The sequence below is a fragment of the Thamnophis elegans genome, chromosome 4, assembly GCF_009769535.1.
Source record: "Thamnophis elegans isolate rThaEle1 chromosome 4, rThaEle1.pri, whole genome shotgun sequence".
NCBI lineage: Eukaryota > Metazoa > Chordata > Lepidosauria > Squamata > Colubridae > Thamnophis > Thamnophis elegans.
The window spans coordinates 68,199,301-68,213,278 of NC_045544.1; the positions used below are offsets into that span (position 1 = coordinate 68,199,301).

Below are 13,978 nucleotides of genomic sequence, written 5' to 3' on the forward strand. Positions count from 1 at the left end.
TATCTGTTTGTCAAGGAAGCTTTTAGTATGAAATGGTGCCTTCTAAAGGTAAAGATAAATGTTCCACTCGCACATATGTGCTAGTAGTGCCTGACTCTAGCGGGCGGTGCTCATCTCCATTTCAAAGCCGAAGAGCCAACACTGTTACCTTCCCACCAAAGATGGTCCCTATTTTTCTACTTGCATTTTTGCATGCTTTTGAAAGGCTAGGTGGACAGAAGCTGGGACAAGTAACAGGAGCTAACTCCGTTACTCAGCACTAGGGATTCGAACCGCTGAACTGCCAACCTTCTGATCGACAAGTTCAGCGTCTTAGCCACTGAACCACCACGTCTCCTAAAGGATCTGATAAATTGACTACACACTGACATGACTGAATTCAGATTTTGTTTCCTCTTAGAAACAAATTAGATTGTATTTTACAATTTCACCAAGGATCATTAGGAAAGTACGTTTAGCTCCTGGATCATTTCTGATTTGCTGGTTAAACCCAGGATATCAAGTATCAAAGCATTTTTATGTTTGGGCATAGCAGCAGACAATCTGCTCAAAAGGGCTGGCTTTCCATAATTATTTTCTATTAGAAACTAAGGATTGTGCTGTAAAAAATAAATTTCTGAGCAGAAAGCTGAGAGAAACTTCTTCAGTAATCTTTTGTGTAACAAGTGATGAATGTGGACTGAAACCCATCAACTTATTCAAGCAGATAAAATGTAATTTCTTTGGCTAGTTTGTTTGTAGTGATTTTAGCTGGAATTTCTTTGTATGTTTATTTTCCTATTGTTTTTCCCTGATTTTTCCCCCCCAACAAATCTCATTTTAGAGTTGTGGTTTTATTGGTTTAATAAGTAAGTCTCCTATTAAAACTACATAAGACTGGATGGTTGCATCGTGCATTTAAGGACTCGTGCATCGTTTGTTAAGTTATGTATCAAAGTATTTTTCTTTGTATTCTTTTTAGGACTGTTAGGAAAGTCCTGGACAGACTAAGAACTCCCTTGTTGCACCAAGTGGTGCCAGAAAATTCAGCCTAATATATATTGGCTTTTTACAAGAATTCATTAGTCACAACCCAAAAATCTATTACAGGAAGGAGAAGTCCTCCAGTGATATTTAAATATAATCCCCATCTCCATTTGTAATAATAGGAAGCTATTATTACAACCTATTATGAACAATGTGCTGGACCTTAAACTATTTTCTGATTCTCTTGTATGCCAATGACTTTCTGATATGTTAACTAGTTAGCCAGTCACCCAGCCTTACAGCAGGAGTGAGAAAGTATGACAACTTTATAATCTATGGACTTCAACTCCCAGAGCACGGTTGACTCAGGAATTCTGCGAGTTGAAATCTACAGGTTGTAAAGTTGCCACAGTTATTCACCTCTGCCATAGCCTGAAGGCAAGCACAGCAACCACATTTCCAATTCTAAACCATCTTCCTAGGTTATTTATTCTACACTTTTATGACAATGAGGGGCTATCGGGTAAGCCAGTTTCCCTTATAGACACTCATCCACCAGAAGTTAATACTGGAAATTAAGTTATTTAGTTAACCTCTTCTCAGCATAGTTGGAAATCAGTCACATTTTTATTCTGACCAATGAAGACTTCTACACAATGCAAAAGCTTGCATATCTTGATTGAAGTCAAGATAAAGATTTAACTTCTTACTATTTCCTTTGCACTTCTATGAAAAATTGTATAAAATTAACTCCATAGGCTTATCATTGCTAGTTTGCATTACTTCCACTTGATAAGGCACCTACCTGAATCACAAACAGTCGCAATGTCCCCTGTTGTTTCACTAGCAGACACTGCCGTAACAGGACTTTTGTGCCCAGCAAGACTTTGCACATAGCAGAGCCTGTAAAAATGATTTGATTGTTCAAAGAACCACTCTCATCATTAATAGCAGTTGTAACATTTTAAAGTAATGCTTTAAATTCTTATTTCCGATACTAATATTGGAATATCACTCTTAACTATCATCAGTGTGTAGATGGGGAAAAATACACAGGGTTAAGCAATCTTACTGTTAATTTTATAAGATGGAACAAATCAATCTTCACTTATAATTTAGAGTCTGGGGACATTCAATACAGTAAGGAGTGTGATTTAAAAATGCTTATACCTGTTCAAATCCCATATGATACAAGTTCCATCTTTGCTCACACTTATCATGATGCTATAGGGTTTGCAGACAAGCAAGCTGGTGATCTCTGCAGTGTGTCCATATAGATGCATCTGAGACTCCATGTCGATTTCAGAAGGCTGCGAAGGAAAATAGACAACCATAAATTTAGCAGAAGGCGGGAACAAATGTACTATATTACAAGTCAAACTTGAGACTAGATTTAAAGATACACCTGCTTCATTCATTATTTTACTGATTAGCAAGTGCCATTTTATTATCTTTTCCCTGAAAGGAAGGTATCCCCTGTCCAGTTGTGTCTGATTCTAGGGGCGGTACTCATTTCTGTTTCTTAGGGGAGGGAGCCAGCGTTATCTGATGCTATCGTGATCATGTGGTCAGCATGACTATGTGCCAAGATGCACAGAACACTGATACCTTCCCACTAAAGGGGTACCTATTTATCTACTTGCATTTGTATGTTTTTAAACTGCTAGGTTTGCAGGAGCTGGGACAAGGAACCGGAGCTCACTCCATCAGAGGGTGTTTGGATCCCGAACTGCCAACCTTCCTGTTGCTAAGTCCAATGTCGTAACCATTTTAGTCCTGTATAATTGTTTTTCTCAATTTCAGTTACAAAAACAGTAAGCCAAGACTGCTTATGTCTCAATTCAAGCTTTTCTTTAAAACTGAACGCTTGATTGACAAACAATTGCTACTATGGCATTAACTGTGAAAACTAGCTCATTTAGATCTTTCACGTAGCTATTAGCACAGAGGAAAGCTCTAAATAGCTGCCTATTTTACAGCACATGTTGTTGCTTAGTAATTCATGAGAGGATATATACAATATACTTCTTTAGCTGTAACCAAATGGTGTGCAAAATCAGAAACTTTTACCCCATGCTGTTTTTTTAAAAAAAAATATATGCTGTTTCCTCTATTAAACGTGAGAGAGCTAATTAAGATGCAGGAATGTAATAAAATAAGCTGATAATGACGGAAAGCAGAGGTGATAGACAATAGCTTTGATATACCAAGTACAGCATTGTCATGTTGGAATCCCAAAAGGAAGGCTGCTAGACTTCAACAACCCATTAATATACCAAATCCCAAGATTTATTACGCTGCAAATAATTTTGGGCAAATAATGCATATTCAAATTGTACACTAAAAACAGTGTTTCAGCATCTGACCTACCTTTTATAGATAAGAAGGCCACTGAGAGGTATTTAGACCATGTTCACTAGTTAGTGCATGTAATTGACAATGCTTTTCCTTATTTATTGCTCTGTGCAAAATCTCATTGTTTCTCTAAGTTAATATTCATTTTAGAAAAGAAACCTAAACAGACCTTAGCAAACATACTGCCATATCATATGGCCTCTTCTTATGCTACTAACTACACTACTTTACTTTACTGTGATTGTATGTATATACACAGTTTACACATACAACAAAATTCACATAACACCTAAAGACCAGACCCAACACACATAACAATCTCCAAACACACCCCCACCCACCCAAAAATTCACTGCCCTGTCCAATAGCTCACTGATGGTGACCCCTTTGTTCATTGTTGAGTGCAATTATAGTTCTGGGATAAAAGCTATTCAGAAGACGTGTGGTCCTAGTTTAAATTGTTCTGTATCTTCTGCAACAATCTAAAAAGATTAAGCAGGATGGGAAGAGTCTCTGAGAATGTTATGCAACTTCCTCAAACAGTGAGATGCGAAGATGTCATCCAGGACTGGTAACTGGAGCCCGGTGATATTCTGGGCAGTTTTAATGATTCTCTGTAGAGCATTTTTTGTCCGCTTTTTGACCAATCCCCAGTCCATGGCCAATACCAGACCACAGCATGTTGGGAACCAGACCAAACAAGTGGCAGGTGAGCACGCAAAGCTGCATTTGTGCAAGTGGCGCACATGTGAAACCATCCCCTCTCCTCCCCCACCATTTCCACAACCACCGGTCCACAGAGCCAGAAAGGCTGGGGACTGCTGCTCTATATGGTCCAGAGTGTGAGGCTCCCAAAAAAGGCAATCCAAGGATCTACAACTGAACAGCAGTGATACAAATGTTCTCATTTATCTCACTGACTGACTGAACATGTTTACAAACCAAAGCAAAGTCTGTGTTGCAATAATTTACTTTGAAAAAGTACTGCTGTTATGAAAGTACAACTTTCAGATTTCAGAATCATCCAACAAACTGCTTAACCAGAAGAATAAAGAGACTTTTCAAAAAAATCCAAAAATGAAAAGATTATTTCCCATTTTAAAAATCACTTAATAACAGCATATTTTGGATACAATCATATAAGGATCATGTATTTTCTAAATCAGAGAATAATTACTTAAACTGACAAAATCTCTTTGACATGTGTAACCCAAAACCTGGCTGGGGAATTTCCCCCTAAGATGAAAATCCAAAGTGTGATTGATTGTAGAGACCAACTGTACATAGAGAATTTTATGGCTTTCAGTGCAATACTCAGAAGTGGGATTTGTTGGCTGTTTATATATAATACCTTGCTCTGCCAGTTTTGGCAGGGGTCCTGTTTCTTCCTTGATAGTTCCTTGATTAGAATATTGTCTCTTCCCTGATGGCTTATCTGGTGTTGTTCCCTGCTTATCAGTGTTATCTGCTACAAAAGATGCATTCTAGCTTTTTGTTTCCTTCCTGGAAGCTTGCTATTCGAACAGATCAGCTATCAAAAGCCAACAACATAGCGATAAGCTCCATTTACTTACCCTTTAAAAGATACAATCTAGAACTCAGAAAGGAAACATTCATAAAGCTTCTCCACCTCTGCCTGAATGGAGTGAAACATGTCAATCCTGACAAGACTGAGTTACTATAGGTATTTAGGACTATCCCCTGCCCACCCTCAGCCACCCTGAGCTGCACCTTTAGTTTTGAATGTGGTAACACTGATGTACAATTCAGGGCTGTCCTGTTGTGGCCTGCCAGCAGCCAGTGGAGCTGGTGGCAGACTCAAACAGTGAGGAGGTTGGGGAGGAATATGTACCAGTCCTGGAGTCTGGGGAAGATTCTGATGAGTGCTGTGCGTCGGAGGCAGAGATGAGGCCAGGGCCGTCCGACAGTTATCAGTTGCTTTCTAAGTCGGATATCAATGGGGCAGAAGAACAGCTGGAGCCTGTTCCCAATGTGCGCATGCGCAGAGCTGCCAGGAGAAGGGAATAGCTAAGGAACAAGGGCCGACTCAGGAGTAAAACTAAAGGTGAATGGCCCCTCCCATAAGGAATAAAGGGGAGCGAAAGGGCAAGGGAGTTTGCAGGAGACAATTAGTTCAATTCATTAGGGTGAAGATCTGTTTCTGACTTCATGCCAAGTAATTGCTGCTACAGCATGGAATTTGCAAGATATAGACCTGGCAACTCTCCAAGCCTGATAAAGGTCTGTAGTTGTGAAATCTCATGAGACTGTTTGCAGGGACTTTGCTGAAGAGGAATTCTCTTTAACCTAAATAAAAGAGGTTTTATTGTGATGAGGAATCTGCTTCATGATCTTGGGAAGTCTGGGTCAGCACATGTTCCTAGATTCCTGTCTCCTGCAAATAATAGCCATGACTAGAGAATCTTTGCACAAATGCATCTTGTGTGACAATTCGGCGTATACCTAGATCAGGAAGCCCTATTCACTTTCACTCATGCATTGACCACACCAGAGGTGGGTTACTGCTGGTTTGGTCCGGATCGGGCAAACCAGTAGTAGCAGCGGTGGGAGATTCCGCCCACCTGCCCGGATGCTTCTGCACATGCACAGAAGATCACGTGCACGAGCGAACCTGTAATAAAAATAATAGAAACCGACCACTGGATCACACCCTGTTTGGATTGCTGCAACATACTCTAGATCAGGGGTGTCAAACTCACATCATCACAGCGGCGTCACATGACACATCTGGCCCATAGGCCATGAGTTTGACAGTCCTGCTCTAGATAATGCTGTTCCTGAAGATCATCTGAAAATTGCAGCTAGTTCTAAAATGCAGTGACATGGATCCCTCAGTTCACCTAGATACTGTGATATTTCTCAAGGAATTTCACTAGTTTCCACTAGACCTCCAGGTGCAATTCAAGACACTGATTATTACCTATTATTAAGCCCTTCATTTTTGTGCACTCCAATTACAAGGTCTAGCAGGGTAGTATGCTGCTAGTACCCTCTATTAAACAGTGCCATCTAATGCAATCCAGAAAGCAGGTCTGCTCTTTGGAACAACATACCCTTGAGATTTGGATGGCCTTAATCTTGCCAATCAGCCTTTTTAAAGCAGTAAAAACAAGTCTCTTCAACCAAGCACTGGGTGTCAGCATTGGGATAACCCCATTGTGGTGTAATTATTATTTTGCTAAAGGCAAAACTTGATTCTAATTGTTTATAATGATTGCTGTGTTTATTTTACTATTGTTAGCCATTCTGAGTCATATACTGATAGTACAGCCATATAAGTCTAGATGATAAATAAAGAAGAAAGAAAAAAACATGATCCTGGAAGGTTTTGGGGTCCTGCAAAATAGAACTGAGTGCCATGTAGCCCATAGGTTTGCTTATTTTTAGGATAATAGATGAGGACCAAAATACTTGAAAGTTGAGAGATTCCTGACTAAATTACTAATTATAAACTTATATTTCAAGCTCATATTTGAAAGGAGCAACAATATTTGGTGGTTATATACCGTATTTTTCGGAGTATAAGACACACCAAGGTTTTGAAGAGGCAATTTTTGAAAAAAAGTAGGTAGGTAGGTAGAGGGATAAAGAGGGAGACAAATACAGTAGGTAGGTAGGGAGAGAGAGAGAGTATGTATGTATGTATGTATGTATGTATGTATGTATGTAGGTAGGTAGGTAGGTAGGTAGGTAGGTAGGTAGGTAGGTAGGTAGGTAGACAGACAAAGGGATAGAGAGAGAGAAATATAGAGAGATAGGGAAATACAATAGGTAGGTAGGGGGAGAGAGAGAGAGTGTAGGTACAGTAGGTGGGTAGAGGGATAGAGAGAGAAAGAAAAAAATAGAGAGAGATAAATACAGTAGTAGGTAGATGTTTCCAGGTATATTTATCCATGTGCTGGAGAAGGAAATCACTGATAACCTGCAGCACCTAAGACTTTGTTTCTGCTGGCACAGCATTTGATCAATGTAATTCTCATCAATCAGTTAAAGAGCTTTCCAAAAGGAAAAAAATTTTTTGCACTCTGCAAACCTCCCCAAAACAGCCCGTTTTTTTAGAAAAACAGGCTCATTTTTTTAAAAAAGGCATGAATAGCCTTGGGAGGGCTTGCAGCGTGCTTCTGGGGAGGATGCCCCCCCCCCATGAGCAAAAAACAGCCCGGGTTTTTTTTGCGAAAACGGGCCCATTTTTTGTCAAAAAAATTGCATGCATAGCCTTATGGAGGCTTATAGACTGCTGCTGGGGGCTGGGGAGGTAAAAAACGGGCCATTTTTTGCTCATTTCTGCCCTCCGCTACCCCCTAGGAACTCTTTGAAAGCCTCCATAAAGCTTTGCACAGCCATTTTTGTGAAGGTGTGGGGCTTTGGGAGGCAAAAAATGCTGTATTCGATGTATAAGACGCACCCAGATTTTCAGCCTCTTTTTTGAGGAAAAAAGGTTCGTCTTATACTCCGAAAAATATGGTATACATGTATATACGGTATGTAGGTAAAATTACACACACACACACGTTTTTATAACTATTAGCAAAATGGCAGAGGTGAAAGTTAAACATTTCTTTTATAGATGTCCAAACTTTAATCTAGATGTTCAAATAAAACTGGTACGTTTGGCAAAATAAAAAAAAATCAAATTATTTAATAATTTAGCTGAGGGATGGGCAAGAAAGACACAAGATCTAAGATTGGGAAAGTAGGACTATATTAGGGAAACTAATTCAACTAAACTACAGGCCGATTTTAAGCAGCTACAGCCTCAATTTTATATACTTACAGTGCTACTAGTGAATCTGTTGATATACGCTGTAATAACTCCACATTTACTTCCAGTAAAAAGTTGGCAGCTGTCTGGCACCCAGGCACAACTTGTTACCTTAGATACAAAAAAAAGTGAGACATTTAAACAGCATTTATGTTTTATCTGTTGTTCATCTCAAAGACTGCCAAAAGGGATTATATTAAAAACAAATACATTTGAAGAAAAACATTTTGTTTTGTCTTCAGCTGTTTTGCTCTTGAACTCATTCCACTCCTCCACTGGAAAAAGCCACAACCACACTTACAGTAATCAGGCTGCAAATCTACAAGCATTGACTCACATATACAACTAAACTTTCTCCTACTGTAGTTACTCTGCATTATATAGCAAACTACACAAGAAAGTTATAAGGATGCTGGAAATAAGCTTTCTAAGTAACAGGTGGAAAACTGCAACTCTAAACTCTGCAGCTCAAGCTTTTGATATAATGCGTATACCATGCACATATAACTGGGCTCTGGAATCAAGTAGTTTTGCTCACTTAATTCAGACGGAGAATCATTTTCTGCTGACTACTGAAGTGAGCAGTGATTCCCTAAGTCTGATAGTATAATAACCATAAAGTAGCAACTTTATCTATTTAAATAGGATCAAAAGCAAATACAAATTTAAGAAAGTCGGAGTAGCATGAATGCCAGAGCAGTTTATTGTGGTATTAATTTGCCTGGACCAGAGGCCATATACACCTACATTCTACAATTGTGTGGACTAGGTAACAAAAACACTTATGACTAGTGTGATTGATGAGAAGCAGGAAAAACAGCAGCTGGCTCTTTGTTTGCAACTAGGAACATTCATCCTTTAATGTATTTGATTAAACAAACACAAAATCATAAAAGTTCACATTCTACTGATGACTAATTGTAACTGTATGGATTGCCTTCTATTTTCTTTCTGTGTTGTACTACAATAACACTAGCATAGACTTAATCATTTCCATTATTAAGAAATTAAATTATGGATTATGACATTACAAGTGTTTAGGAAGGAGCTTGTAGCAAAGTTACAGGTTCATTCTCAGTTTGATAAACAGTGATTTATTAGACTAGGATCAATACATCTAAAGCAGACTTTATTTGTTAAGGCTTGCTTCCCCCCCCTCCCCCCTCCAAAAAATGCTAAGTTAGTCAAGCAGAAACAGAATTAACAAGTCTTACCTGGTGAAATTGTGAACTCTGTATAAAGTTTACTGGAGGTTCACTTTGCTTGCTTTTTAATCTTAAGATATTATCTGCATATCCCCAGCTCAGGATGGCTGACCATTGGATATCTGTACTATGCATGCTTCTAACACCTGCAACAGATCCAGAATTCAGTTGACATTTCAAGGTATTCTATCATGTATCTTTTTTTTCAAAAAGCAAACACTGGAATCTCTTCTTTTACTTAATTTTATTAAAATCACAGTTATTTTAACAATGCCTTCTGTTTCACAAACCTATTAAGGCCTTACTTATGTGGTCTTCATAAGATAAATATGTCAATCCTAGTAATGATATATAGCTAATTAAGATGTGAGGGAATTATATTAATATTATTAATTGTGGAAACTAATTAAGTAAAATGCTTATTACATAAAACCTGAATTCTATAGAAAATAGATGGAAATGACATGATAAATTTGGTTTACTTCTGAAGGGATAAATAATGACATTGTTTATGTGTTAAGAAAAGATTAATTCTAAGATGGATAATATGGGAAGAAAATAATACAGCTAAAATTGGAAATGGAAATATAATGTAAAATGAATTGTGTATGTGAGAATGTTAAAGGGGAAAAACCGGACAACCCTTTGTTTACAAAAGAGTTTCAAATATGTAACAAAAAATAAAAAACTTTGGAAAAAAAATAAGATAAGCTTTCCATATTCCCTATGTTTAAATCTGAAGCAATGAACTTGTCATAACAAGAAAAAATGTTGGGAGTTCTAACGCTTCCTCATATGTTTTTGTTGCCTAATGAATCCATAATAAAACAGAATTACATTACTTATACAGGAACTGATTCCTGTGGGATCCAAAACATACGTGAGCCATCTACAGGAAGCTTACCTATGGGCAATAATTTCAACATGGAGTAGAGAGAACCTTATTACATCTGCTGAGCCACTTCATTGTGGATGTTTCTAGAGTTGTCCTCAGAATTGCTATAGCTCATGTGGGAGCCATTTCACAAACTTTCTACCCAATTTAAGATCTCTACAGCAATTACGCCACTCAGTAATATACAGTGTGGGCCTCAATAACTCAGTTGTCATCGTTGGATGACTGAACTAATGGATAAAGAGGATAGTTTGGCCTTTTTTGAACTTTGGTTTCCAATGTTTCTGCTAGGACTGTGTACTAGAGTCCTTACCTTGCTCTTTGCTGTAGATCATCAGAAGGCAGAACTTTCGGGACAGACCACAAATTGCTCTAGTTGGTAAAGCCTGCAAGGAGCCAAATCTTTCTCCATGTGGTTGGCTAAAGCAGACAAGTGGATCAGGGGCACTAGGAGAACCTACGTACTCCCCCCATTTTAAGCCTCTGATCCAAGGTAAAGGACTCTAAAACAAAACAAAACAGTAGTCAGTTTTAAAACAATTTTTAAACACCAGGTTTAATGTGTTTTTATTTCTAATGAAATTGTTGGAGAACATATTTATACATCCAATCTTTCTCCCAAACACTTTCTTGTGAACTAGAGCAGAAGTCTCCAACCATGGCAACTTTAAGCCTGGCGGACTTCAACTCCCAGAATTCCCTAGCCAGCAGTGAGCAAAGCTGGCTAGGGAATTCGGGGGAGTTGAAGTCCCCCAAGCTTAAAGTTGCCAAGGTTGGAGACCCCTGAACTAGAGGGTAGTTATTAGGATTGCATAGTGCTTCTCATTAGAAAGCACAAAACATGCTCCAGAGCTTGTGAGGCGCTAATGCAGCACCTGTGCCTGACTCTTTACCAAACACGCCTTTCCCTGGCACAGGGCCCAAATGCCAATGGCAGCCATGTGATCCCAGAGAAAAGGTTAGAGACAGCAATCACAACTATGTCTGTCCCCATCCATTCCAAAGTGCCTTTTTACCTTGCATTCTGATGAGCTGCACAGACCTAGTAGTCATCTTAAATTGGCCAATTTGCATAAAAGAAGCCATTGACACAATAATTGACGCAGATAACTACACCATCAGCCTTTGAAAAATAAGCTGTTGCTTAGGAAGAGTTGTTTGATGAATTTAAATCTATAGTCTTTTAATAATACTTAAATACAGTTTCTCTTTTTTCTTTGCTGTCCAATTGCCTCTGCCTCTCATTTCCCTCCAGTTTTATTTCTCCACTTTTTCTTTTCTGCCATTTCCAGTTCAGTTATTTCTTACTCTAACTTCATCCTTTCCTCCCCCCAATACCTGTTAGAAGGAAGGAAGGAAGGATGTTCATATATTTGTGCAAGTCAGAGTCTAACTCTGCATGTGGGTAAAAATGGCTGCCATGTGCAATTGGGGATCCATTGATTACCTGTATATTTTAATTAATTTAGTTGAATTAGTTTAACTTAATTGTTCCAATTAATATACTGATTTTATCTTGATGCTTTTGGTCAGGTATTTATGTCATTTGTTGTGCAATGGACAGGGAATCTTCTTCACTGGTTCAGAATTGATAGTGCCAGTCTATTAAATCATTATTTAGTGATTTGGGAGAGGTCACCCATAACACACACCCAAATGTGAAGAAGCCATTGTATCAGACTGGGACCATTATGCCTAACCCAGGTCTAAAGGTTTAATAAAGCTGGATCACAACGCTATCTTTATTTTCTGAGTTTTAAAAATGTGGTTGGGTCTTTTGATTAAACTTATCTCTACGGAAATTGAGTATCAGTATTTGAAGAACAATGCTACTTTTAAAGTATTATTTTAGAAATAGCAGCTCTTGACTTCTCCATTGGGAGACACAGATAATTGTTCTTGCAGAAATATATATGAGCATAAAACGAACAAGGAATCTAAAGCAGAAAGAATTATTTGATGCTGTTCCAATGGGGGGGGGGGAGATGACTTATTGAAAGAAAATAGGTACTTAGGTAACACACAGCCTTGACAGACACTTTAACAAAAGCTTTAAAAACAATATCGATTTCTCTACAGATCTTCTCCACCCAAGATCCTCCTACCATTAAAAAAGCAATAAGAGATAAACAGATAGACAGACAGTGTGAGTGTCAGTCTGTGTGTGTGTGTGTGTGTGTTTGTGTGTGTTACATTGCAGTATGTTGCAGGAAGAAGTTCTGTTATATAATGAACACAGTAGCATTATGAAACATACTGGGTAGACAATCTCTTTCGTATGCTCCCTTGTTTCTCTGAAAGCAAACTGCACTAATAATCCCATTGCAGCAGGGAGTTCTCCTTCCATAGGTTTCGATCTGCTGACGTGAGCCGTGTGGAACAGCTGGCGAGGAGTCTGCCCATATGTTTTTATCATAGTCTCCAGAGCTCTTCTTTGGACTGGATCTTCAACAGCTGACACATCCATTCCAAAATATGTCTAAAATGTAAATCAGAAACAAACAAATTATATCTATGTAGATGTATAAGCATGTGTGTTCATTAAAGGATAAGAGAAGAATTCATTCTTAGGGCATGTATATGTTCCTTTTGTTAGATTTTTGTTTTCTTTTATTGTTTTAAAAATCACGGTAGTGTAAGCAATGCCTTCTCTTCCTATTTTCCCCACAACAAGCACCCTTTGAAATGGGTTGGGCTGAGAGAAAATAACTGGAGTAAAGGCACTCAATTGATTTCTCTGCCTAAGGGAGGACTAGAATTCAGTGTCCCTATTTCTAGTCTAAAACCTTAACCATTACATCAAACTGGCACACATAAAACTTTTTAAATAAAAAAATTAAGCAGCCAAGCAAGTATACGATACAGCTGAGGCAAAACAGTAGCACCAAAGTTCCAAGGTAACAAAAGTTCTTCAGACTTCCACTTGGTTCGGTTATCAGCAAAATAAAAAGATCCAAAAAGATCCAGTAGGAAAGAACTGTAGGTTCCACACATAAAGCACAGACATAAGAGACACCCTGTATCTCCCAGCTTCTGAACCTCTGCAAATTTACCTTTGATCTTTCTGTAATTTAGTCACTCTAAAATATTTTAATTTTTATCACCATAGAAGCCATCTACACCTTAATGTGAGCATCTTGGCCTGATTTTAGAACGGATACTGCTATGGATGCCTTAGGGTAGTCGCATCCTTGGCAATTTTTAAGATATGTAGACTTTTAGGATTTGAAGTCCACACATCTTAAAACTGCTAAAGTTAAAAAACACTGCCTTAGAGGATGACATTTATTAGGCACCGTTGATTCTGCCTGACCTCCTCACAATCTTCAGTTCTACCATCTTTAGTATCCTGTTGGATTCTGAAATAGGAACTGACCAAAAATTCCAATTCTATCTAACACATCCTAAAAATGGATGCTGGAAGATTGCTCTTTGTTATTGAGGGCCAAGGAACAGCTGAAGAGGACATTCCGAAAATTCAGCAACATATGGCTAACACACTGTTTTCTTTTTCTTTTTAATGCAAAGAAAGCAGTGATAGCTTTGAACTAACCAATATAATATATACTATACGGATATAGTAATGGGTTGGTTGCAGCCTAATAATGTACCTTAACACATATAAGACACATGTGCTATACTTCAGTAGGAATGTCTAAACAAGAATGAGAATATGCTACATTTTAGATGAGCCTGGATTCCTTGTACATGCTGGATCTAATACTGTTATTGAATGAAGGGCAAATGTATTATTATTATTATTATTTTTAAAAG

The 13,978-nt window shown here is 38.2% G+C and overlaps 1 protein-coding gene across 1 annotated transcript in view; it reads right to left on the reverse strand.

The window, feature by feature from the left end:
- Positions 1-13,978, reverse strand: part of LYST (lysosomal trafficking regulator) — a 107,023-nt gene that overhangs the window by 14,602 nt on the left and 78,443 nt on the right. Inside the window, exons 45-50 of the mRNA XM_032216001.1 lie at positions 12,462-12,683; positions 10,518-10,707; positions 9,319-9,455; positions 8,117-8,215; positions 2,137-2,276; positions 1,772-1,869 (exon numbers count right to left, since the gene is read on the reverse strand). Coding sequence (XP_032071892.1) covers positions 1,772-1,869; positions 2,137-2,276; positions 8,117-8,215; positions 9,319-9,455; positions 10,518-10,707; positions 12,462-12,683 — 886 coding nt within the window. The remainder of the gene's footprint in view (positions 1-1,771; positions 1,870-2,136; positions 2,277-8,116; positions 8,216-9,318; positions 9,456-10,517; positions 10,708-12,461; positions 12,684-13,978) is intronic.